We start from the raw sequence: 25225 nt of genomic DNA, 5'->3' as shown, positions 1-25225 counted from the left end.
GCACCCTCCACAAAAACCCCAGCTAGCCTAGCCAACAGGTCACTAAACTTGCCACTGTTCGAGTCCCTCAAATTCTGAGCCAAAAAAAGAAAAGAAAAACCTGCCAATTTCTTTCCACGGAAGATATGAACTGACCTTATTACCAGCTGCCTTCCTGGAGGTGAAATTTAAAGTTCAACAACAGACACTTACTTTATTAGGATTTACGATCAACAAAAAGATTTGGAGTGCTTGATTTTGAGGTTTTGGCAAGCTCTATACTGATGGACAAAAATAACAGAATAAAAGTCAGGCCTCAACAGAATCTATTTCGACTTTTGCTGGCTGTAACGCAATATGCCATCAACATTTATGATGCCGGGTGGAAAAACAGGATCAGTTGCTGCTCTCACGGCTACCTTTGCTACTGCGGTAACATTGACAGGAGGAGTAAATAGAGGCCCAACAAGAGGAAGCTGGGCAAGTGGTTTCGCATGTTGGAGCACCTGCAACAATTTTTCAAGAGATTTTGTCAAAATTTTACCCTATAAAAATGGCTATTTGAACTGAAAATCCAACCACCTCATATAAAAGTGGAGGAAAAGAAATTATTCAAAGTTATAACAAATAATAAGGAGCTCTTGGCTAGTGGTAGCTACTCTTTACTCTTTAGGATTTTGAACAAGGTTGAATGTTCGAATCCTCCCCCATGCTAAAAATGAATATACTTCATCTAAAATAAACCTAGCTCAAATTGCCATCACCCTCAGGAGCTTCTCACACCTATCATTCTGAGAGGCCAAGAGAGTGGAAGTGTGAGACCAACGACAAAAAGGGAGAAGCAGAAAAAGAGCCAAAGCTCTAACCACGTCGATATAAGTGGGATCCAACATGGAAATCCTTGAACCAACAAAATTGAAAGAAGGAAATTCGAGGGAGGGGGATCGAAAGTTCGAAACAGAGCAGAGGACACACTCATTCGTGATTCGACTAAGAATCTGGGAATTCAGAGGTGGATTCTTTGGCTGATGGTTGAGAAACCACTACTACTACAAGGGGTGCCTACTTCCTTTTACCTGCATAGGCGAGAAGCAGAGGGGGAGAAAATACCTCTTAGAACTAAATTATGGACGACAAACAAGGAGAAGCAGAAGAGGAGCCAAAGCTCTAACCACACTATAAAAGTGGCATTTAACATGGGCGTCCTTGATCCAACAAAATTGAGAGGAGGAAATTCAAGGGAGAGGGTAAAGGGTGCCTACTTCCTTTACCTGCATAGGTGAGAAGCAAAGGGGGAGAAAATACCTCCTTGGAACTAAATTATGGCCAAGAGGAACGGCGCCATATACCTTCGAAACAATGGACACTATAACAGAGGTCACTTTATAACTAGCAGTAGGCTTCACAAACCGAATAGAACGGCTAAGGATAAGGAACTGTTTCACTGATGCGATGGAAGGAGTGGTTGGTCACCTAGTCAGTGGTGCCATGTAGACCAAGTCGAGTGAGCCCTAAGAGACCTTAATAAGTCCTAGATCTAGTACTCAGATCATGTAATAATTTCCAATTAGAATAGGCCCAACACGTCTGGGAAACAAAAATAACAATTTCTGCCTATGCAATAGAAAGGAAGCGGAGAAACTTACCATCTCCATGGGGGATCCAATAACACCGAGCGGTATTTTCACACTCCCAACACTGCGAGTCCCATAAATAAACCCAGGCCTGAGAATCACTCCTGCAAACAGACATGTAAGATTTACAATCAGGTAACAGAACTACTCTGTACAGCCCATCTTAAGAGAGATTACATGATCAAGGCTATACAAAACTTAACATAATTTTTACCTCAGTCATAGGCCTGAAATTTAACAACTCAAATACAAAGAACAGCTTTCTATTTTAACTGCCGATAGAGGAAAAGAAAATTTACCTCCATAAGGGAATTTGGTCAGTACCTCCGTCTCAGCAGCTTTCTATTTTAAAAAATGCAGATAATGTATCCATAAGAGGCATTTTTTACAGAATAGTAAACGTATAAGAAAATAAGAAGAAGAAGAGACAAGGAGATGGGTGTCATGAAAACATTGGTATTGAGTTCAGCAAAATAAAAATACTCGTGATCTAGCATGAAATCTTTTTCAAGTAGCAAATTGTATAAAGTGTAAGAGCAATACGATTGAGTATTCAACAGATACTATCACTTTGCACAAGCACGGATGAAAATCAAATAATACGCATATTGGTAAAATTTCCATGCAAGACATCGCAATAGTGGTTAGTGACAAGCAAACTTACCTACAAGGAAGAAGGCTTGCACAACAAAAAAATGCTTCAACATAATTAGAAAAGAGGGAATCAAAATAGAATGAAGCTATGATGATCAGAAATAAAAGGATGTGCATAAGATGTTGAAGCAATTCAAAAGAACAACTTTTGAGACTAATTCACAAATACTTCAGTGTTGTTTAAACATTCACAAGAAAGAAATTTATAATCAGAATTTCTTACTCCATTATTAACCCTTGAAGCATATACTAGGGGGACTTAACTATGGTCAATCTACGTCCAGTATTTCCAATACAGTGAAGCTTTTAAATAGATCATCGCTTGTACAGCAAATATTAACATTCTGTTCTTCTGCCTCTTCATTTTTCTTCTTTTTAAAGGAAGTTTAAAGGGAAGGCTGGAGAACTGAAAATCGCAAAAAGAGTGGAAAAACTATCTCACACAACTATACTAGTTTCCAAGATTTGAATACAAATAACAGCACGGAGATATTACCTTTCCCTCATAATATCCTTGCAGCAAGTAATTGGCCAAGCCAAAGTCAGTAGCAGAGATATAAACAAATCTTTTTACACCTGCAGCAGATTATAAGCTGAATGTGAAGGAAAAAAGTTATTTTAACATACTTGGGACTTGGCAGGGATGCAGTTATTTCTTGAGTAACGTGACTGGCCCCAAAGTTTTCTTATATAATATTTTGCATCAACTACTTTAGCGTTTCACCCCAAAACTCCAAATCTAAGAAAAAATCTAGAACTTGGGTTTGATTCTTCAGAGGTAAATGAACAAAAAGAAGTCACTGATAAAGCATAAATAAACTGATTATATAAGCTACAAATAGAAGCACCAAAGCAGCAATGCAAGATGACACATTTTAAACTGTACGAGAATCTTTTGCCCCATGCTTTGCTTTCCTGAAGTCGATTAACAAGGAGGAGGAGAAGTAAGAGGAGCAACTCTCTTACACCCACAATCAGAACACTTCGAAAGAAAATTGAAGAATGCTTTGTTGCTCAAACATAGATATTTTTATTGTGTAATATGAAATCACATCAAATCCAATCTACAAATATATATACACACATGCGTACACAACAAACATCTTCAAACAATTAGGATTTCAATCTTGTGACCATATTGTTGATTACTAGTCATGAGTCATGGTCTTTTATTCTGCAAGACCCTGACCCTATTAGCACAATTCACCAGTTATACCTCGATAACAAGATCTAGTAAGTAAAAGAAGGACAACACATATATACCTTGCTCTGAAGCAGCTCTGATTGCATTGATATTTGCAGTTCCATTAATCTTATACATGTAAGACTGGGAGCCAAAACCTCCAACACACGAGATCTAAGAAAGCAATTTCAAGTTAGAAAAAAGATATTTCTAAACTAAAGGAGTTTTAAATGTACATGTGTGTATACGTGCAAGAGAAAGATAGAGGAAATTTTAAGAAAAGTGAACAAAATGGTTATCGACTGCATGTATGCACATGGATAGACATATAAGGAACACAAGAGTATATTTCAACCTTTCTTTCTTATTAAAACTGCATCTAGCATCAGAAAGCCAGCTAAGTTAAAGAGAGAACATTACATACCACAGCAGTCACCCCATTCAGTGCTTCCTTCAATGAATCAGGTGAAAGAAGGTTTCCTAAAAAGGATAATAGAAGTTAAGAGACTATAAGAAGTTAATAACACCTTGATATACAATAATCATGATGGATGTAACATACCTTGATACCAAGTCACACTATTAGCCCACGGATCATGTAAAGATGATCTACCCGACCTGGAAGAAAACAGGACAGAGCATCTCTTAACAGAAGATTAAATAAATAGTTCAGGCCACATGCAAAGGAAAAAAAAAAAAACCCCTTAAAATGGTAAACTAGGTCTCGCATAAATTAAAGAAGGATACAAAATAAGGCTAAAATGTTTCTATCAAGAAACACTGATGGCAGTTGGCCCTACTAGAAAGACATTAAACTTTTTTTTTTTGATAAGCAGAAAGACATTAAACTTGAGCAAGCATACACGAATCATCATCACTAAGAACTCATTCCTAATTATTTGGGATCACCGATATGAATCATTCAATCAATGAGTTATGAATCCACTATGTAGATACTGCTGCCCAAGTACATTAACAAAATTTCTGATAATTTGAAGAGATTATGAGACAAGCCCATAAGTACACCAAATACTTGATAGATCAGACGACCACAGACAAAGTCAAAAGATGCTTTGGTGTTTGGAGGTCAATGATCATATATACGAGAATGTAGCTTCAAGGCCTAGAGATAAGCATTTTTCCTTTAAATACTTAACATGCTATGGCACAAATAGATTGCAAATGCAAGTAGGCATTCATTCAGAAAACAAGTTGCAGACAGACAAAGGTTGAATCAAATTATCTATCATAGAGTACTACTCAATGTTACCTGCTAAGGCTAGCAACAGACAGACCACGATCTAAAGCTTCTCTGCAAACATGGGATCCAACAAATCCATTTCCACCCAACACAAGTAACTGAATCAAATTTAAATCAGTCGAGAAAAGTTGGAAGATGTACAAAATCTCTAACGGCATAAAATATAGGCCCAGACCTCAAAGTGAAAAATACATACCTTTTCCGTTAGAGGAGGCGGCACATGTACTGTCTCTGCTTCCTCCACTTTTGGTTCATTGACTTTGAATGGTTCGTCAAACTTGTTGGAATCAGATGACAGGTATCTCTCATGCCCCAATGCACCCATTTTACTGATCACCCAAATTAATGAGAAAGATCACAAAACAACAACATATCACTCCAGCAATACTGATTATTATAGTCAACCTAATATAATAATGAGCAAAATCATCAAGTAACAGTCATGCAGTCAAACAATTATCATGTTAAGTTCTGGTCACAACTCACAAGTTATGCAATATGAATAACTGCAGATAACTTACCACCATTTTCAAACTGGGTGTTTGGTTTGTGATTGTTGTAGATACGTCCCTAGGGGAGATGAATATAATTAAATGGACCTAAAATAAAACAAAATATTGCAATGTACTAGGAGATGGTATTCTATTCCAATACTAAACCAATTAAATATGGGATACATATGATAACCAGTGTTACCAGTAAGAATTAAAGTTGAAAATCAGGCAATAACAATATACAAAGGAGACCGCCAAAATACATTGCAAAAGAATACCTACTATCATACAGATTACTCAACAATCTTTCGTTCTCTAGCTAGTTAATCCATTAATCAATGTGGAACAATCATGCTAGAGAAGAAGAACACTTTTACATAGGTCAACATGCTAAAATAAACATAAATCACCCAACGAATCTCATAAAAAAAACCGAAATGTAATAGCAATTGTAAAGTAGACAAGCAGAAAAACAAATAACAAACAAAAAACTGTAAAAATTACCAGAGACTGGAGAGTGAGGATCTTGAATGGATCAACCGCGACGCAATCGCACTCATTTGATCGACTCCTTTTCACAGCCTAGAAGAGGAAGAGCTTCCAAATTTAATTTCGCAAAATTTTGCACAAAAAAAAAAGGTCAGAGCGAATTGAGGAGATTCTCAGAGACTGCAATCAGAGTTGGAAACTCGGTGCTATAAAATCGGCGAGTGAGGAAAGCGGGGACACATGGCTCGTGATGGAGGTGACAGGTTCCGCAACATACGTGGCACAGCATCAGCCTAGGAAAACGATGGAGCTGCAATTTCTGGTGTTCTACTTAATGACGTGTCACACATTTTTATTGGGTAGCGAATCGATTACTCCGGTGTCCAAGCCCTGGGCCTGGTTTGCCCAGTATAGTTTGGGCCTACAGCGTACTTGTTCTTAAGTACAAATATTGGACTGAACTTTGCTCATCTCAAAGACTCAAAACACTCAAAAAAGAGTAGATAAAAAAGCCCAAACTTATAAGGCCCATTGCTAGGCTTAATAGCCGCTTGTCGTCCCTAAAAGGTGTTGGGAAAACTAGCTACTAGCCAAAACATGAATGATTTTTACATATTTAACTTGGGAACACATATATATACATACATATACATATATATATAACCAAGAAAGAACAGGAAAAAAAGAAAAAAGATAGAGATCAAACAAAAGAATCGGATCCATATCTGCACAAAATGTTCAACACTTGTTGATGACAACAACACAGCAGGGGCAGGGGAGTGGGGACCCTCCGAGTCACTTGCCCAAAGTGAAGTAGAAAAGGTGCACTGCAAGTCTGCAACTATATATATCTATATATACCCAAACCCAGTTGTAGATATATACAGTATACTGCACTATTGAAGTATAAGACTTCAATATCAAAGTGGATTTTTGTTCTCTCAATTTTCTTGGGAAAATATAGTGTTTTTTTTTGTGCCTCCAATTAATGTGGAAATGTGGATAAGAAAAAAACGTGCGTAGAGGCAAAGGAGGAGTTTATAGGAATGTATTTTTTTTATTTATTCTATCTTCGAGATGAAGATAATAGAGGAATTTTTAGACATCTGGGTATCTCATCATTCGCATCTAAAAGATGCAGTTAATTCAGATGGCTTGTATATCTAAGCTGACATTCTCAAATCTTTCAACTTGTCATCACTTGGATCGATTAAACGCTTGACATTAACTAATCGAACAAGCTTTAGTCCTGTGTAGTCAATTTTAGCATCCAATGGATGTAGCTACTGCTGAAAGAGTCGTTCAAGATTATTAGTTAATTATTACATTTAATATGGGTTAAACTCATGTCATTAGACCCATGCACAAAAAAAAAAAAAATGTCATCTGACAACATGGTGAGTTGGGCCAAAGGCCGACGCATGGTTACAATAATATTGCTCATGATAGGAATCAAACTTATAATCTCCCGAATCTATAGATTTTGACTCAAAAAAGATTCACCAACTAAATTATCACCTAAATACTTAAATTACATGTTAGATCACGACTAAAAACAAGATGAATCATCAACAACTACATATAACAATGAGCCTAAAAACCTTAATTATGTACTAATTAGGTTGACTATGTTATTATTATACATGAATCTTTAATTAGTTAGTTAGTCAAAACCCACTAATAGATTCCGGTAACACATACATTTTCAAACTAACTAGAGGCTGAAAATATCTGCAAAGTATGTACAATGGATTCTATTGGTGTTGATATACAAGGTAGTGTATGTTATAATTATAGGTTTGAAGATTTATGAGCAAATCCTCCATTAAAGAAGCACTCAATATTGCTTGCTTTCAAGTTTCAACTAGTCCTCGCAAGTGTACGTTTATTTGGTGGAAGGTGATGAAAATGTGATTGTGAGTCTGGAAAACAGAGAGTTCCAAATGGGCTATAATTGAAGGGCTCACAATAGTTAGTGGACCGACCCCTCACTCACCTTTTGGGCCGAGATGGATGCGTGGGCCACGTCTTGGGCGATGCAAACCAAAAAAACTGCTATAGTGCCATTGGTGGACACTGATACGTCCCATCAATTTCACAAAAGCATTAATTGGGCCCATCAACCACCTGAATATGTTTGCTCTTTTATTTTATTTTTCTTTCGACTTTTTTCCCCCTCAAAAATTCCCTTCTTATTGGATAAGCTGATCCTATATGTTTTTTTTTTTTCTCATGATGTGAAGAATTTCTATATTTGTTATTAGAAATCACAACCTTAACTAACCATATTGTCCACTTTGAATTATCGATTCTCGAAAATATATTGGGTCCGCACAAGTTTGTTTCTCCTGAATCGAAACCCAAACTGTCAAGTTTAGAGAAAGCCTTGATTATTTGTTAGGGTGGATTTTACCCATATAAACCTATCGATAGATTTGTGTCTAAGCGATGTGGTACATGTTATCAATACTCTTTATTATTATTAATATTATTTATTTTTAAAATTGTTTTCATGGGTGATCTTAAAAATGAAAATATATGGTGCATTTCAGGTGAGACACCATGAGATCAAATCACAAATCCAATATAATAAAAGGGAAAGGAAAGCCACAACGGCTTGTTGCCACTATGCCACCCAATGCCTATTCATTTTTATCTCTAATTAATCATTATGGTCTCTCTCATTGGGACACATAAATCTCATCACACTTGAGAAATCTTAAGTGGGTATTTCCCTCTCATATTCATACACATCCTTCATAGGGAACCCAATCAAACTTCACACCAACTACCTCATCTCTCTCATATATACACAAGAATATGTTCTTGATTAGATAGATATAAGGATATTAGGATAAGTTAAGTACACTATGATGAATGAATTAATGTCAACAAAATTACATCACCCACATAAACATTATTTTATGGACAAGTTAGTGGGGGGTTTACGGAATCAATATCTTTCTTCTTCTTCTTTTCCATATCTAATAAAGGATATTAAGATTATATGTGATTATTGTTGCTTAAGATTTTCTTCAACTCCACTCTAGGAAAAGAAAGAACAATATGACAACATCTCCTCCTTAAAAAGTTAGTTCATACGGGGATCTCTCTCTCTCTCTCTCTCTATATATATATATATATCTTATAAAAAGACAATTTCACCCATGGCCCCAGGAGGTAGTGGAAGGACAGAATGAACCAGGACACATTTACCAAGCTAACTAAAACAAAAAGGTTATAACTAGTAAAAGATTACAATTACATACATAAATACATATTCCATAATTTACGATTCACATCTAATGGTAGAGAAAACAGTTCGATAATTTTAAAAATAAAAAATAAAAATGAGATTTGATGCGACACACCTCCCAAACTATTAGATTCAAATTATACTATCTTATTCTAAACAAATTGCGGAGCCCTCGGATTCTTAAACGGATTCTTAAAGCAATTGCTGGTAAGTTTTAACATAATGAAACCATATGTTATGTGTATAAATACCGAAATACTCATTCACATACACAAATACAGATCAACAACATGGCAGGCCCAAGCCCGTGACCCAATAAAAAAGGGCAAAAGGAGTGCTCTCTGCCTCTCTCTCTCTCCTCTCTCATACACACAAACCAATCCACCCTATAAATAACACCTTCACCTCCTCTGTTTGTCCAGGTTCACTAAATCAAAATCAATAGAATTACGTACATACTACTGAGAGAGTTGCATTGCATATAACAAAAACAGAGCAGGGGGAAAAAAAATGAGGTCCCTCAGCACCTACAGCACAACAACTTCAATTAAGGCATCACCACCATCATCTCTATCACTATCACCATCACCACCATCAACACCGACCCTGCAACAACAACGCTCGCCATGGCACTCTCCGGTGCCCTACCTCTTCGGAGGGCTAGCAGCGATGTTGGGTCTGATCGCGTTTGCTCTCTTGATTCTCGCTTGCTCCTATTGGAGGCTCTCTGGTCGATTAGAAGACGAAAATGAGGATCAACAGAGAGATCTCGATAATGGGAAAGAGAGTGGAGATTCTGCTGAAAAGACAGTGAAGGTTTATGAGGAGAATATTCTGGTTATAATGGCCGGCGACGGGAAGCCGACGTTCTTGGCCACGCCTTCGTCGAGAAGAACCACGTCGTCCGCTGACAAGAACGAAGAAGAGAGTGAACAGAGCACAGAAGAGAAAACAGAGTGCAGTAGCGAAAAAATAGTTAAAGAGGAAGAAAGTAGCACCAATCATCATCAAACAGAAACACATTGAGAGGACCCAACAAGTCTAACAACAAAACCAGTGAGCTGATTCCCTCTATTCTCGAAGAAAGAGGAAATTTTTCCTTTATTTTCTCTTCTTTTGGCACCAATCATCATCAAACAGAGACACATTGAGAGGACCCAACAACAAAACCACCGAGCTGATTCCCTCTATCCTTGAAGAAAGAGAAACATTTTACTTTATTTTATTTTATTTTTCTTTTTCCTCCCCTCCTTTTCAGGCTTTTGGCTTGCTTTCTTTAGCTAATCGGGAAATGTAAATTTCGGTGAGAGTTCTTCACTTTCCAGCTCATTTCTAACAATCTAAACTACACTTTACCTACTTTTTTCATCAAGGTCACCAAACAATCAAGCATATACAGTTGAGCCATGCCTTTATGTCTTGTGTAATCATAGCAAAGATAAATTTGAAATTAAAGCTAATAGCATGACCCAATTCGACTAATTAATTGAAACATCTCTTGTGCATCGACAAAACATAAAAAAAGAGCAATCAATGTGATTGCGAGGTTAAACAAGAGATTATCTATGATGGGAATCTATCTCATTTTGAGGTGAAATGACCATAATGTAAATCACGGCCTTTCCAATTCCGAATTTTGTAGAAGTTGTATGATATAATCATATAATATGATATGATGTTTGATGGAATAATCTTTTAGAGAAGACATTCTTAATTCACTTCTGAGTACTAATGGAGAATAAAGTTAATACATTGAAAAATGAAAATGACTTGAGAGACATATTCTCGAAAACAAGAATCACGTTCATAGCACGCCACCGAAGTCCGTCGCCGGTGAAATACTCCGGCAACAGGTGGCGGGTTGGAGGGGGCATTTATGTAGTGCGGCCACGAAAAAACATGCGGTCAGTCTACAGTGTTAACATTTCTTCGGGCGTGAGAACGTGACACGTGGCTCGATTTTATTGGGATTGGTTGGTTGAAAGCAACATCTTATATTTACGGAAGCCAGCTGGGACGCGGCGACGCAATTACGCAAAGCTGTGAAAGCTTCAAAATTAATGCCACGTCCCCCTCTTTTTCCAATATCAATTTTCAGAAATTCAACGGCAGCCAATATTCACCGTTTGATCCTCTGAAATCCCCTCCCCCCGCCATCGAACCTGTGAAGCTATTAACCTTGGAAAGTGACAGTGGAAGGGGGCATTTGGTCCAATGGATCTATTTTTGAGGTCTAACACAAGCCCAATTCAAATGGGCTAAGATAAGCCCATCTCCTCGTTCCTTCATCACCATAAAATCAAACCCATATAAACACTTGAGTCGACCACTATAAACTTTCCGAAGAAACAAATAACAATAGGAGTAACAGAAATTGTTTTCTTTATTGATTATCACGCCTGCGTTTATTTCACCCAGTCGTGCATTAATCTAGACACACAAACCCAGGAGGCATCAGGAAGCCTGTGGCTCGAGTGCATGGCCAAGCCTGAAATAATGTCAAACATAAATCTATGAAAATCCGGCTTCAATGCCATGCGTATAAGCATTGCTGTCCACAGCTCCGGGGCCAACTTAACTGCTTGATAGAGGTATTGGAAACCATTAGCAACCCTCAGGAGCATCGTGTGTCCCTGCAATATAAGGTGAAAACAATTAGTAGCTGAAAGCATATAGCAGTAATCTCCTACGCTTTGCTTGTTTCTCCCTTTCGCATTTATGGCGAAGGAGTAGCACATGCAAAAGTCGAAAAGAATTGTTAAAATTCTCAATCCTCCAAAGCAGGAAAAAATATATGAAGCGAGGACAGCCTCTGCAATTTATATGAGAAATTTCCACTAGGTATAATGTTGCTAGTAAATAGTAATCAAAAGCACCCAATAGATATACTTCAGCGATTGATTACTTTTTCAGGCATTGACTCATTTATTTATCCGACATTTAACTTGACTCCAAAAATACACCGAGTCTTTACTTATATATTTTCATTGTTATAGTTAAACTGAAACCTGAAGGGATTTCATATGGTAACCGTAGACAAACCTCAGATACTGTACTTCCTCTTGCTTCAGGGTTCTCGTTAAAAAAGCTACCAATAACTTCATCCTGGAGGAAAACATCAGCTGCTTTAATTATATCTCGAAGAAGAAAAACACGAACCCTCTGCCCCTTTTGCGATAGAATGAATTGTAGAAGATCTTCAGTGGCGCCAACAACAGCACGCATGTCAAATGATTTCCATTCTAAGGGATTGGAGGTATCTTCTCCATTATTAGGGGTCTCCTGACCTGAATCAGAAGCTTGCTCTGATATTGCTGTTATCTAGGACATGGAGTTGCCTCATGAATATTACTCGAAGAAAACAATCGCATATGCAATAAGTCAACAGAAATTCATTGGCAACGTATCCAAACATGCGCAATTAAAGTAATAAACAAGAAAACGTATCGAATCACAAGTCATATAATGCTTACAGCAAGAACTTAAACAATCAGACATAAATAAAAGGCAGAGACACGACTTGGCAACTCACACCTCATCATTATATATGAGCCTTGTCCCAAATTGTTTGGGAATCCACTATGTAAATTCTTCTACACCATTCATTCCTATTTAAGGTCATACTCTTAAAAACTTCTATTGAGTTTATATATTTCTTACGAATTTTAATCATATCTTTTTAGTTCTACCCCTTCCTTTTTTACTATCTTACCTTCTATATAAATTCTCTCAATGCTTCTTATTGCCGTGCAACTATCACTACATTGTACATGCACATACCATCTTAAAAGGAACACAACTCATACAATTAAAAAATGGTGGATTTGTTGCTAAAAAACCGTGCAAAAGAATGAAACTACAAATCGATAAGGGTGAACGCTGGGGAAGGTAAAGTGAAGTGTTCTAGTGTAAAAACCTTGTTTGGGAAATAGGTTGGACGGATGTGTTTTTAAAATTATTACTTCCCAACCCTCGCAAATCCCAAATTCAATAAAAAAGGGCTTCAGGAGAATTCGGGAGGTTTCCCCATCTCCCCCATTAACAAGGGTTGGCCCCCAACCATCTCCATCTCTCACCTCAACAGCCTTCACAAACCTCTCTCCTAATTGGGCTTATGGGAAACAGTAACAACATTGAGCCCCTGAAATGTCACCAGCAACATAAACAAGGTTGTAATCATAAAATACGCTCATATAGACAGATTCCCAAAAGAAAGATAATGACTTTCCCATTTCATAGTGGCACACATAAAACCAAGGTGACTAACCAGGCGCTCAAGACGATTCCACCTTATGGATCCATCATTACGGATGAGAAGTTCCCTCAGAATTTTTCTCATGTCTGGATTTGGGTCTGCCAAAAGCCTACCAATGACAAAAGGATATGCACTCTCAACGACTTTGAAATCAGGATCCAGAACTTTTGCAGTGCCTTCAAGTGACCCGAGTGATCTTATCACCAATGCATAGTCCGGGGGGAGAGAAAAGTTAAATTCATACATAACATCATATAGTTGGGTCATTATAGCCTGAAATACAATGAAAGAGAAGTAACATGAAGCCAATGAATCAGTTGTAGACTTTACTCCCGAAGTTTCATTAAAAGATAATTTTTAGCAAAGTTGAGACGAAACTGAAAGAAAATGCAGATCCTTAATTGTCCAGCTGTTGGCCACAAGTACTTGAGATATCAAGACGCCAACACATGTAGATCTAGATGGATAAAATATTCAGACTATGTTTTCTAACACGATCCAATTGTTGGAGGAAAAAAAAAAGAAACTGTAATACAGATATCAGTATTGAACTCATTCTAGTGTGTGGTCACTCTGAATATCACCTATTGTTGTTGTATTGTTAACACTAAGAAACAGCAAGGTTAATACTCCAAACAAGAAGCATGAAGTAAATATAAAGATCAAAATATGCATGAGTTCACCAATCTACCCACCACCCCCCCACCCACCACGGTACCAACCATTAACAAAATGGAAGGTAACTACTGCTTAAAAATTCCAATCGATAAAAAACAGTATGATGTTAATACACTGATTTCAGCCACCCCTGTCACATGCCAATGGCCGCCCAGGCCCCCAATAGACCCAACCCTTCTGTGGAACAATAAGATATTGAAGACTTCTTTATCTGTCTCTTACGGCCCAAAGAGTAAATACATGCTGATGAAAAAGTTCGTGATAAGCAGACATAATGCATATGTAATATAACCACACAATCTTTTTCGGTTGAAAAACTTAAAGACTTGTTAACAACAACATTGACATCACAATTCAAATGTGAAGGAAATCAATGAAAACAAACTGAAATAAATGACAAACAGTATCCCCAGGTAGAAAGGAAAGTGAATTGCTAATGCAAACCTGAAAATCCCGAGATTGTCTTGTCCCGTCACCAAAGGATCTCTGCAATGCATCTGAAACTAATTGTATGTCAACCCCTTCAGGGAGGAATCCCAGAGAAAGAAAGTCATTTGCCAAACCTAGAGAGTCACGGTTAACGAAGTGTACCAGCTGGAAGAAACAAATAGTTATCACAAGTGCATAATCTCAAGTAACTTGCTCAGTAATATTCATCAACATCATCAGTTACTAAGAATCTAAGCAATTGATGACTTTTCAATATGGAGAAGCATTTAATAAAAAGACACCCTGAGCCTGTCCAAGCATATAAACGCATCAAAACACAATTTTCAATAATTGACAGAAAGAGATACATGAACGCATAGAAGTATTCTTTCGACTTGTAGAATAAAAAAACAATAATTACATCTACAAATCTTCATCCAAACATATCTCACCACTTGAATAAGTCCAACGCGGAAATGTCGAGGAATATCTCCCATCATTCCAAAATCAAAATACGCAATAGAGCCAGTGTATGTTGCAACAAGATTTCCAGGATGAGGGTCAGCATGGAAAAATCCTACCTCGAGCAACTGCCTCAAAGAACAGTATAGTCCCTAAACACCAAATTCACGACAAAAATAAATCCAAAACATATCCCACACTCACTAGTTTGCAGCGCAGCTATAAAGTGAAAAGAACACTATGAAATGCCACCTTACACAAATAATATTAAATCCTGTCATGTACCTGATCAATCAGTTTTCTTCTGTTCAAGGAGGCTTTCTTCAGGCAAGCCTCATCAGTAAGTTTTATTGCATCTATCCACTCCATTGTAAGCACTCCCTTGCGTGTAAACTCCCAATATATTTTAGGAACCTTAACACGGTTTGCTTTCTTTGATTTGCCAGTTATCCCAACTGTATAGTTTTGAAGATTCTTTCAATCATTATAAATTATAAGTAAATTTTTGTTGATTCTGATTGTTACTTACAACAAAAATTACATATTTTTTTTATCAGTAGAAAAATTACACAAACTGATAAAATGACATGATGAAATGCTCCAGGCGGGAAGAGAGAGGGAGAGCCATAGAATGCTACAAAATACACTAGTAAAAAAGGTCAAGCACAAGTGATGAATCACAATCTCTATCATACAGTAGATGGCCCAGGGATTATGAAGTTGCACACAAGTTTGGGCATTAGTTATAATCTTTGCAGTACATATAGGGCACCAAAACCCAGTCATGAGATATATTAAACGGAATTGTATATTAAAAGTTACAGTGTACGGCATACTGCTCGTTACCAGGTCAGAATAACTTACTTGGTAGGCAACCATATAGAGAAGCAAAGCGCTCAGCATTTTTAGCCTCAAGAATGTAATCAATTTCATCAAACATGTGCCTCACCTGTTTATTCAAGATAGACCTGAAGACAGTCCATAAGCATGTACAATATCATTAAGCAGGACACAAAGATTGAGATTTTCTACGCATCAGATAGGAAAGGATATAAATAACAGTTTCCAAAGCAATCAACAACTTATTTTGAGTCAAAATGTTTGTATATACACATGTATGTGTGCGTGTATGTAAAAGAGAAGAACAAAGAGAGAGAGCAGCAGATGGAAGGCATTTGTTCCTAAATTCTCATTCTTAATCCAATTTCCTCTTCTTGGAAGAAGAGCAAATTGCAAATCCCCAGAAGAGTATAAAGAGCACTGGGGGGGGGGGGGGGGGGGGGGGGGGGGGGGGGGGGGGGGGGGGGGTTGAGAAGGAGACAACACCATTGCTTCATTAAATGAGAATTAATAATTTGTGCCAAACCTTTATCAAAGCTCTTAGTAGCATTATTTTGTTGATGATGCAAGGGAAATATGGTCCTTGTAACATTAACTTTTGAACATGTCTTGCAAAGGTTAAAGCCAATAACTACAAGAAAATAGGCACAAAAGTTGTAGACTAGTGGTGAGGAAGGCCTACCATCTCATTCACAGCCACTAGCAGATCCTTTCGCGCCTTGGCAAATCGCTTTAGCTGTCCTCGAATCAGATTGAATAACAGGGCATCTAGGGTCAATGAGCGTGCCACACCAGGCCTCTGTACTTTCACAGCAACAAGCTCTCCAGAATGCAGGTGAGCTGCAAGACTTGAATCAGCAACTTGAGGCATTTAGTTTGAGTTTCCCTCAAACTTAAAAGCTTTTCCAATTGTACAGTCAAACACATTTACAGTTACAGATAAAAGCCAACAATTAAAATAATCACAATGACATGAGTTTATCCAACCTTTATACACCTGCCCCAGAGAAGCAGCGGCAATAGGCTCTGGACTGATGTCAGCAAAAATTTGTGGAATTGAAGAACCCAATTGGGTTTCAATAGATTTTATAGCGTCACGTGTTGGAAATGGGGGTATTTGATCCTGGCATAAATGTAGGAGTTTCACACTAATAATGAGAATACACGAAAATTACAATGCATTCTAGTGAAGGTCATAATAATATATCACAGCACCCTTTAAGAGCCTTATTGAAAAAGAAACTAGCACACCTGCAATTTAGCAAGCTCTTGACAGTATATAGGTGGCAGTATATCTGGTCTGGTGCTTAGAGCCTGCCCCAGCTGCAAATTCAGAAGGAATTGATCAAACACAAATTTCAACTGGGAGCAGTCTACGGCTTTTCTTGTGTCCAACATTTTGAATCCACGAAAAATTGGCATTTAGGTCAGTCCTCCAATCCTCTCAATTTGTACGAATTGAGAGCTACAACGACATAACCTTAAAAAACTTGTATACCATCCAGTTGAAACTACTCCAACAACATATACTAGGTGGTTAAGTGAATACATTTTAACTATCAGATTATGTGACCTGCTGCATCTCATGCTTACGAATGACTTGCAATTGAACAGCAGGATGACTAACCTTGACATAGAAAGGCCCCAAGTAGACAAGAGTCTTGCGGAACTGAAAGAAATACATGAAAAGTCCAAATTCCATAGTCACATGCTTTGCTTCTTCAGAATGGAAAAGATACACATAACTATAAAACACATTATGAAAGAAAAACATGTAAATGAAGTAATGCATGGAAGACCTTGATCGCACGTTTTTGTATGTCTTTAACGAAAAACTGCGTGATGGTTAATCTCAGCATATGAATTGTGATGATTGCTGCTCTATACAAAGCCAAAAATGGGCCAAAGTGGTAAAAAGCGGAAATACTCTTGGAGCTATGAGTTCCAAGAACGTGCCCAAATTCATTTTCAAGTGATTCCTTCCTCAACTTGGCATACTCTGCTGAAGGCCTTTCTCCGTGAACACTGAATGCTGTAGAATATCTGTACAAAAAACTATAAGCCATACCAAAACAAGTATAGGCAGAATCAGGAATTTGAATGAAGGACAAGAATTGTTTGTGCTACCCAAATTATTGACAAACATTGAGAAAGTCCCAGCTTAGAAGAACCATAAACTTACAAATTCTGATGCAAGAAGTACAATGGCGACCATTTGTCTCGTTTTCTTGCAATTCCAATATCTTTTGGACCTGCCACCGATGTAAAGCTCCCTGTGAATACCTGAATGTTACCTTCACCAGATAAAGCTGCAATGTAAACCCCGAATGACTTCTAAGTTAATGTAACAAATATAATGTACTGCACAAACAAATATAGACACAAGGTGCACACGATGTCATTTTTGAGAATTTAAAGTCACAACATAGAGTTCGTGACTTGTGGAAAACAATCAGATACAAGTGAACCTATGCAACAACAAATTGAAATGAGAAGAAACGACATGGACTCTAATAGGATAAGTAAAGGTGGGATTCATGTAGTTTCCTCAAATTGTCTGAAATAAAGGGGATTTGAATCGTAATCATAAATACATGCAATCCAATTAGAAAATTTGAAACAACAATAGAATATTATGACAAATCTAAGTAACTAAGGTTGGCATTACACAAATGAAACCCTCCACTCGGCTGCCCACAAAGTAAATTAACAGAATAAGATGAAGATTATGGTCATCTACAAATCTATATGTTTCAAATTTTATCTAAAGCAAAATTCGCGGAGCAAATATACAATTAGAAGTAACAGTGAAGAAGAGTAAGAGCAGTACTTCCTGGTAACGCCGTGATACGGCGGTGTCGCTTGATACATGCGAAGGCATTCCTCATTGGACTAAATGAGATCTCATGAACCGAATAGATTAAAAGAAGAACTCACGAAACCATCAAAGGCGCCTTTGATGCCGCCAACTGTTTGCGAAAATGCAAAAGCCAACCGCGGCTAAGGGTTTCGGTCTTGCGGAGCAAAACAAGTTTTGGTTGAGCATTCATACTTCATAGAACTGCCACGTTTCGTGTATGCGAGGACCGCCGTGAAGTGCGAAATATGACTCGAGCAAACTTTGACATAGTGGGCTTGAAAGTAAGCCCAATCGATGTAGTTCATTGGGCTTGCGTCGTCGTATACTTCAATTTGTATTTCTGGCCCGTTTGGAATCCAGTGGAGGCCAGCCCCGGTTCACGCCTAATCTTAATTCTTAATCGAGAAATAGTGAAATACAGCCTGTATAGACCCGGTTCGATCCAGCAGCGGTAAAAATGAAAATTTTGCTTCTCAACTAAGGCAGGGACATAAATTTTTGAAAACCCTGGTTTTAGGGCTTATCGATCCATCTCTCTCTGTAATGGCGAACGAACAACATTCACTTCCTCGTCCATGGTTCCTCGAATTGGTACCGTTGTTGGTGGTCATCCTGATCGCAGCTCACGTGTTAGCTCTGGTACTCCTAGACTCGTCTGTTTCTGTAGGCAATTAATTAAATGATTTAAGCGCTGCTCATCTATGAGTTTTCGTGATTTTTGTAGGTTTATTGGATTTATAGACTAGCCACTGATAAACAGCCTCAAAGAAGAAAGGCACACTGAGGATCACTTCGTTACTTCAGACTGAGCCAAGGTTTGTTAAATTCATTGATTTTTCACTATTCGTCGTTGATTAACCGTTTAGTTATGTTTTTGCTTCGTTTTTGGTGTACTAGTAGAATTCGTTTTTCTCGGCAGTGGAAATTTGGCTAAAACTAAAATAGATGGTGAACTTTAGGGTTTTGAACTTGTAGATACTAGATAGTGGAACTTGCGGTTGCCTTTTGCTTAAATAAGATTTTGGAAATTTCCTTAAAATTCCTTTGCCTAAAACTTAGAATTCCTTTCTCGGCATTGGCGATTTGGCTAAAACGAGAATAGATGGTGAACTTTAGGGTTTTGAACTTGTAGATACGAGATAGTAGATAGTGTAACTTGCGGTTGCCTTTTGCTTAAATATGATTTTGGAAATTTCCTTCAAAATTCCTTTGTCTAAAACTTAGAATTCCTTTCCCGGCATTGGCAATTTTGCTAAAACTAGAATAGATGGTGAACTTTAGGGTTTTGAACTTGTAGATACTAGTTAGTGTAACTTGTGGTTGCCTTTTGCTTAAATATGATTTTGGAAATTTCCTTCAAAATCCCTTTTGTCTAAAACTTGGAATTCCTTTTTCGTAGTGCTATGTTATGTTAGAGACAAGGTTCGCTGGTGATGCTTTGTACATTGTTGCTGTTGCTTTTGCTTGTGGATTGGCAACTTGTCATCTATATATGAGTTACTGGGATTGAACAAAGTTAGATTGAAAATTGAGAACTAAGTTTTGACATTGTCCGGTAATGGTCTGTCTCATTTTGTTTTGCGCAGATCTCATTCTCTTCGGTGAAGGCTTATTTTAAAAGGAATTGTATAAGTTCTCATGGTAGTTAATTGGCACTTGTCTGTGCTGTATATAAGCACACATGCTACATGTTTGATTATAATTCTTGCTTGGTGGGAACTGGAGATAACATGTACTTTTTGATTATTGGGTAAACCGTAAACATCATTATAATTTTGCACATCTTATGGTTTTCCATTTAAGCTCTCAGAATGGAGCAAATGTAAACAAACTCTTAACACTGATTTCATTGCTACAGAACTATAATGTACAAATGAAGACATAAGTCATAAGAAGGTTATTTATTAGGCTGAGATTTTCTGTCATATTAGATTAGTAATTAGAGTAACAAAGGCTTCACTTTCCAATTTCGGTCTAATCCAATAAAGTATAGTTTGAATTTTCGTTTCAATCCTTCTTTGATTTTATGTTTTTGCATTTATTTCTGTTACAACTGCTGCCGATTCTACTGTCATTATTAACTATTGTTATTATTTTTATTATTATTATTATTACTATTTTAATAAGTAGCATTTGTACAGTTGTGGGGTTCTCTTCCAAGTTGGTGCATAATGAATTTGGTTAGTATCATCACTTCTCTCATTCTGTTGTTTCCATGAGGACAATGATTTTTCGTCAAAAGTATCATGTATGGAATTTGATTCTTTGTGTGGCATGATACCGTTTGGTTGTTTCTTTACTTGTGCTTCTTTCGGTCTAGCCACTGCAGTGCCCACATTATTGATCTGTTAAGGTTTCCTGCGTTATCATAGCACTTAATTTCGAAAGGAAAAAGTACGTCATTGTGGCCCATTGAAATTTGGGGTGATTAATTTGCTCAAATTCATAATTAAATGTGTCTTGGATTCTTCACTTGTCTAGACCTTGCCTGAATGGGTCTAGGCCTCCCTTTTTCATTGAGGAAAGGTTTTCTTATAGTTTACTCATGGAGTTTAGAGCGGAACCATGCTGAATGCCTAAGTGTTACTTCTATGTGAATTATTTTGTGGAAAGAGGCCTGAAATGTTTGTTGGAAGTCTGTTCTGGCTTAAAACATTTTGTCTGTACGTTCATTGGCCTATAATAGCTTGTCTGTCCACCTTTTTCCAGTTATGTAATCTTCAATATGATATGATTAGTGGAGAGCTTAGTTTTAGACCAATAAATGGAGGAAGGGAATCTGTTTAGTGTATTTCAACATAATTTCTCCTAGGGATTCACTTAATGGACCCCAAAATGCTTGGAGCAAGACTTTGATGATAATTATTAGTAGGTGTCATCTTGAATGTGGTCATTACATGTCCAACTTTGACATGCTGTTGCATTTCATTACTTACATTCATAATAAGTTAATAACTCCTCGTCCTACTTAATTGGGGATTTTACTACTGATGACAATGAGAATCAACTCCTTGAGTTGTTGCAAGTTTGAAATCACACCGTATTTGTGGTGAAAATGAGTTTCTTGTTTCTGAGACTCCCACGTCTTCCGAGAGATAACGAGTAGCCAATTTCCTTTGTTGACAGGGAGTTCTTTTTTCCTGATGCTGAATTGGACTGTGCAGAGATAACATTCATACCAGATTGTAAGACTCTGCATTTACCTTTTAAATAACTTCTCTTCTTCTTTACATTTTGCGGGGTAGATGTGTGTACATTATATTTTTGCGGTTTTATAGTGTTTGGCTGCTTTACTGTATAGTATATTTCTCGAGCACCTAGCTATATTCAAGGGATCAAATGAATGCACACGGTTCTGAGTTTGTCGTCTGAATTGTATGTTTATGTGCTTCCACTAGAGTTGGTCCAATCTCCGAGGCAAGCTTTTTATTTCCTAATGCTAATCCAGCTAATGTTATGCTCTTTTAATTTGCCCCCCCCCCCCCCCCCCCCCCCCCCCCCCCCCCCCCCCCCCCCCCCCCCCCCCCCCCCCCCCCCCCCCCCCCCCCCCCTCACCCACTCACCCACCCGATATGTGGAGTGTACTAGTTCATGAGTTTGTTATGTTGACTTGTTTGAGGTAACTTTTCTTGGGTTCCTTAGATAAAATTGTGTTCCCCTTTGGTCCATTTCTAGAGGTGCTCTAGTCGGTCCATAATTGCAGCTTAAGAGTTGGAACAAGAAGCAAAACTTTCCACAAGCAGCTTGAGGGCTAGGACTTTCTGTAACATTGTGTGTTAATAAATTAGAATTTTGGAGTTCAATGTTTTTTTCGTTTCAAATAAATCAAGATGTTTGAAGTGAATCAAAGATTTCGCATTCTGTGAGAATGCCCGAGTAGGTGACTTGAAAGCTTTGTCAAGGAAGATTTGGAGTGGGGTGCCCCTTTTTATTGCTGCTTTTGACTTTATGGACTCTATAGTTAGGTAAGAGTACATTTTTGATTGAAATAAATTGCCAAGGAAAATGAATTTGTTTCTAAAATCAATTAGTTTTCTACTCTTAAAAGCTAAGTTAGGTTATAAAATTATCGGGCTGAGGAGAATATGTGCGGTTGTAGCTGGAACCGAATGCATGGTCATGGGAACAAGTGGAACCGAGAGCATAGTTTAGTACTCTGCTTTAGGTGTCCAGCACGGGCACAAGTGGCTTAGTGACAGCTACATTTCGCTGGATATGTAGTTGTATGAAAAAGGGACCAAGCTTCCGGCTAGGACTAGTCACCCGCCATTATTAAGCACCTGTTCTTTCGTTCCTATAGGTCTTCTATTATCGAGAAACTGCAACTAACACTAGCTTATAGCGTACAAGTTACAACTCCCAGAAAATGCAACCATATGTACTTTATACTCACAAGTTAACACCTACTTGAGTGACTAGAAATCCCATCCTTGTGGCCAAGTTTTTTATCTGAAAATGTTTAGTATTCTAGTGTTTTTTTGTGTTAGTTATCCCAAATCAAATATTGAGATGGATGCATATGGTTCATGTGAAATTGTGCGCTACACATGACTCATATGATTTGGAATGGTTAGGACAAAAAAAACATTGGAATCGACTGTGACTTCTGATCTCATCCCAGCCCATAACCTACCTAGCTGACCTAATTGCTAATTGAAAAATGGTCGTTCCTTTGGCGAACAGTAATGCCGCATGATGCAAATTTACTCCCTAAAAGCTGTAAATAACGGCTCTCATATATGATAACTAGCAACATGCCAAAAAATTTATTATTATCAAGATCATGAATAAAATTGGATAGATTACCAAAGATATATGCGTGCATCGGTCATCATTGACATCAATAATATATATATATTTTTAACAGTATTAGATCATGTGAACTGCTTGCCGAGATCTTCCCTTTTTGTTTTCTTTGGAAAGGACTTTTGTGATCACGTTGTCACAACATAGGAGTGCTAGTGTAATCTGCATGAGTCAAATTCGTGTGACCTAGTCGGTCCTTACGCATCAATTAGCTTTTTCGGGGTTACTATTCTATGATGTGTCACAATCCTGGCCGTCAACATCGAAAAAGGTATAGGAAAATGAAATTGATCGTCCCCACCTCGTTACCTTCTCTCAAACTGACCAAATTCCCTGCTTGTTGCAACGAATTCACACAATTGCCATTTTAGGAGAGAATAAAGAAAAAGGAAAAATGAAGATGGCATGTAGAATAAGCCAACTGTATTCGCGTTAGAATCCCCCAACTCATATCTGATTCACAAAGTTGGTGTGGATCCCATACGACACACAAATGCAACATCATCATCTGATTTTTCCCTATATACAATTCTACTTTAATTGTCTGCTTTATAAATTGCACATTTCTAACATCTCTTGGTTAGTTATACCACTATTCTCTCCACTCTTCAGCCGAGAGTCCTTGAGAGTTGAGGGACACTGTACTGTGCTTCTCCGGAGAGAGAGCCACATATAGGGAGAGAGAAGGAAACGAAAGAAAATCAAATGAGCCCATTGAAGCAGAAACACCGGAGCTCCGTCGCCGACGCCACCGATAAATCTTCCAGATCCGACTACTCCGCCAAAACCACCACAACCGCCGATTGGATTTCTGAATCTATCGAGGGCGGATCCTTGGCCCACGTAGACCTACACAACGGAATCAACGGATGGGCATCACCTCCAGGCAACGTGTTTTCTCTCCGCTCGAGAAATTACTTCACAAAACGGCAAAAATCACCCACCGGTGAGTACCTGCTCTCTCCCGCCGGCATGGACTGGCTCAAGTCGAGTACAAAGCTTGAAAACGTACTCGGTCGCCCGGACAGTCGCGTTGCATTAGCTCTAAAGAAGGCCCAAGCCAGAGGCAAGTCCCCCAAGAGTTTCATTTTCGCCGTTAACCTCCAAGTTCCCGGTAAGGACCAACACAGTGCTGTTTTCTACTTCGCCACGGAGGATCCTATCTCCTCTGGCTCATTACTTTACCGTTTCATCAACGGAGACGACGCGTTCAGGAACCAACGATTCAAGGTCGTGAACCGGATTGTGAAGGGCCCTTGGATCGTGAAGAAGACGGTGGGGAACTACAGTGCGTGCCTGTTAGGTAAGGCCTTGACGTGTAATTACCATAGAGGAGAGAACTATTTTGAAATCGATGTAGATATAGGAAGCTCAACGATCGCGAGCGCTATCTTGCACCTCACATTGGGATACGTAACAAGCGTGACGATAGACATGGGGTTCGTAGTTGAGGCGCAATCGGAGGAGGAGTTACCGGAGAGGTTAATTGGTGCTGTTAGGGTTTGTCAGATGGAGATGTCGTCGGCTGCTATTGTTGGTAATGTCCACGAGCCGCGGCACCGTGGTTTAGGACCTGCTAAGGTTAATGACGACGACGACGATGAGAATCGTTAAACACCATTTTAATTTACGCCTCTTTTTTTTTGGTCCGTTCCCTCTTTAGTGAGTGTAGATAATAAAAGAAGAAAATAATGCAGATTTTGTTTTATTCTTTTATGAGCAAGACCCACATGAATTCAATTACACTCGTACCCCCTACCTAACTCAAATAAATCCCATACCCCAGCTCATCTCCATGGATTCGAATGCAAGAGTGTTCGTACTAAACCCTAAACCCTTTAAAAGTAATACATTATCAATGGGAATCTGGAAAAGTTTCCACACTTAAATTGTTAATGTGATCTTGCAGAAATGCCTCCGTCTAAGGTGATCTTTCATTGTTCAA

At 38.2% G+C, this 25225-nt stretch overlaps 5 protein-coding genes across 11 annotated transcripts; 3 read left to right on the top strand and 2 right to left on the bottom strand.

Annotated features, from left to right (window-relative positions):
- Window positions 1–90: 90 nt before the first annotated feature.
- On the bottom strand, window positions 91–5890 carry LOC120005075 (uncharacterized protein At1g32220, chloroplastic). The gene is made up of 10 exons (XM_038854521.1): window positions 5710–5890; window positions 4908–5040; window positions 4721–4809; window positions 4013–4068; window positions 3875–3930; window positions 3531–3624; window positions 2764–2843; window positions 1913–1955; window positions 1626–1717; window positions 91–485 (listed from the first exon to the last, which is right to left on the bottom strand). The coding sequence occupies exons 1-10, from the start codon at window positions 5763–5765 to the stop codon at window positions 306–308; spliced, it is 879 nt and encodes a 292-aa protein (XP_038710449.1). The 5' UTR covers window positions 5766–5890; the 3' UTR covers window positions 91–305.
- Window positions 5891–9210: 3320 nt separating this feature from the next.
- LOC120006337 (protein GLUTAMINE DUMPER 3-like) lies at window positions 9211–10309 on the top strand. The gene has a single exon (XM_038856350.1). The coding sequence runs from the start codon at window positions 9461–9463 to the stop codon at window positions 9974–9976; it is 516 nt and encodes a 171-aa protein (XP_038712278.1). The 5' UTR covers window positions 9211–9460; the 3' UTR covers window positions 9977–10309.
- A 1004-nt stretch (window positions 10310–11313) lies between these two features.
- On the bottom strand, window positions 11314–18688 carry LOC120006269 (uncharacterized protein sll0005-like). 6 transcript variants are annotated; one of them, XM_038856242.1, is made up of 14 exons: window positions 18445–18688; window positions 17797–17923; window positions 17414–17669; window positions 17242–17283; window positions 16866–16937; window positions 16602–16737; window positions 16297–16454; window positions 15639–15723; window positions 15060–15229; window positions 14765–14926; window positions 14328–14477; window positions 13218–13478; window positions 11993–12271; window positions 11314–11583 (listed from the first exon to the last, which is right to left on the bottom strand). In XM_038856242.1, the coding sequence occupies exons 1-14, from the start codon at window positions 18500–18502 to the stop codon at window positions 11356–11358; spliced, it is 2184 nt and encodes a 727-aa protein (XP_038712170.1). In that variant the 5' UTR covers window positions 18503–18688; the 3' UTR covers window positions 11314–11355. The 6 variants fall into 6 exon arrangements, with proteins under 6 accessions (XP_038712170.1, XP_038712171.1, XP_038712172.1 ...); XM_038856243.1 differs by having other exon boundaries at window positions 17414–17657; XM_038856244.1 differs by having other exon boundaries at window positions 17797–17908.
- Window positions 18689–18949: 261 nt separating this feature from the next.
- Window positions 18950–21847, top strand: LOC120005350. 2 transcript variants are annotated; one of them, XR_005469803.1, is made up of 4 exons: window positions 18952–19113; window positions 19199–19289; window positions 20616–20654; window positions 21601–21847. XR_005469803.1 is itself a non-coding variant. In XM_038854938.1 (3 exons), the coding sequence occupies exons 1-2, from the start codon at window positions 19018–19020 to the stop codon at window positions 19256–19258; spliced, it is 156 nt and encodes a 51-aa protein (XP_038710866.1). In that variant the 5' UTR covers window positions 18950–19017; the 3' UTR covers window positions 19259–19289; window positions 20061–20566. The 2 variants fall into 2 exon arrangements, 1 of the variants encoding a protein (XP_038710866.1); XM_038854938.1 differs by lacking the exons at window positions 20616–20654; window positions 21601–21847 and adding an exon at window positions 20061–20566 and having other exon boundaries at window positions 18950–19113.
- A 1928-nt stretch (window positions 21848–23775) lies between these two features.
- LOC120006346 (protein ENHANCED DISEASE RESISTANCE 2-like) lies at window positions 23776–25163 on the top strand. The gene has a single exon (XM_038856362.1). The coding sequence runs from the start codon at window positions 23986–23988 to the stop codon at window positions 24892–24894; it is 909 nt and encodes a 302-aa protein (XP_038712290.1). The 5' UTR covers window positions 23776–23985; the 3' UTR covers window positions 24895–25163.
- The last annotated feature ends 62 nt before the right edge of the window (window positions 25164–25225 follow it).

This window comes from Tripterygium wilfordii, chromosome 9 (assembly GCF_013401445.1).
Source record: "Tripterygium wilfordii isolate XIE 37 chromosome 9, ASM1340144v1, whole genome shotgun sequence".
Lineage (NCBI taxonomy): Eukaryota > Viridiplantae > Streptophyta > Magnoliopsida > Celastrales > Celastraceae > Tripterygium > Tripterygium wilfordii.
This window is presented reverse-complemented; position numbering and strand designations above follow the sequence as displayed.

Excerpts from the sequence above, each read along its gene's own strand:
- LOC120005350 (XM_038854938.1), top strand. The coding sequence starts at position 19,018 with ATGGCGAACGAACAACATTCACTTCCTCGTCCATGGTTCCTCGAATTG. Across the intron at positions 19,114-19,198 it reads CAGCTCACGTGTTAGCTCTG|GTTTATTGGATTTATAGACT; the intron begins GTACTCCTAGAC and ends TGATTTTTGTAG.
- LOC120005075 (XM_038854521.1), bottom strand. The coding sequence starts at position 5,765 with ATGAGTGCGATTGCGTCGCGGTTGATCCATTCAAGATCCTCACTCTCC. Across the intron at positions 3,625-3,874 it reads TGAATGGGGTGACTGCTGTG|ATCTCGTGTGTTGGAGGTTT; the intron begins GTATGTAATGTT and ends TTGCTTTCTTAG. Across the intron at positions 2,844-3,530 it reads CAGAGCTGCTTCAGAGCAAG|GTGTAAAAAGATTTGTTTAT; the intron begins GTATATATGTGT and ends AATCTGCTGCAG.
- LOC120006346 (XM_038856362.1), top strand. The coding sequence starts at position 23,986 with ATGAGCCCATTGAAGCAGAAACACCGGAGCTCCGTCGCCGACGCCACC.
- LOC120006337 (XM_038856350.1), top strand. The coding sequence starts at position 9,461 with ATGAGGTCCCTCAGCACCTACAGCACAACAACTTCAATTAAGGCATCA.
- LOC120006269 (XM_038856242.1), bottom strand. The coding sequence starts at position 18,502 with ATGAGGAATGCCTTCGCATGTATCAAGCGACACCGCCGTATCACGGCG. Across the intron at positions 16,738-16,865 it reads AAGAGCTTGCTAAATTGCAG|GATCAAATACCCCCATTTCC; the intron begins GTGTGCTAGTTT and ends CATTTATGCCAG. Across the intron at positions 15,724-16,296 it reads TAGTGGCTGTGAATGAGATG|GTGAGGCACATGTTTGATGA; the intron begins GTAGGCCTTCCT and ends TTGAATAAACAG.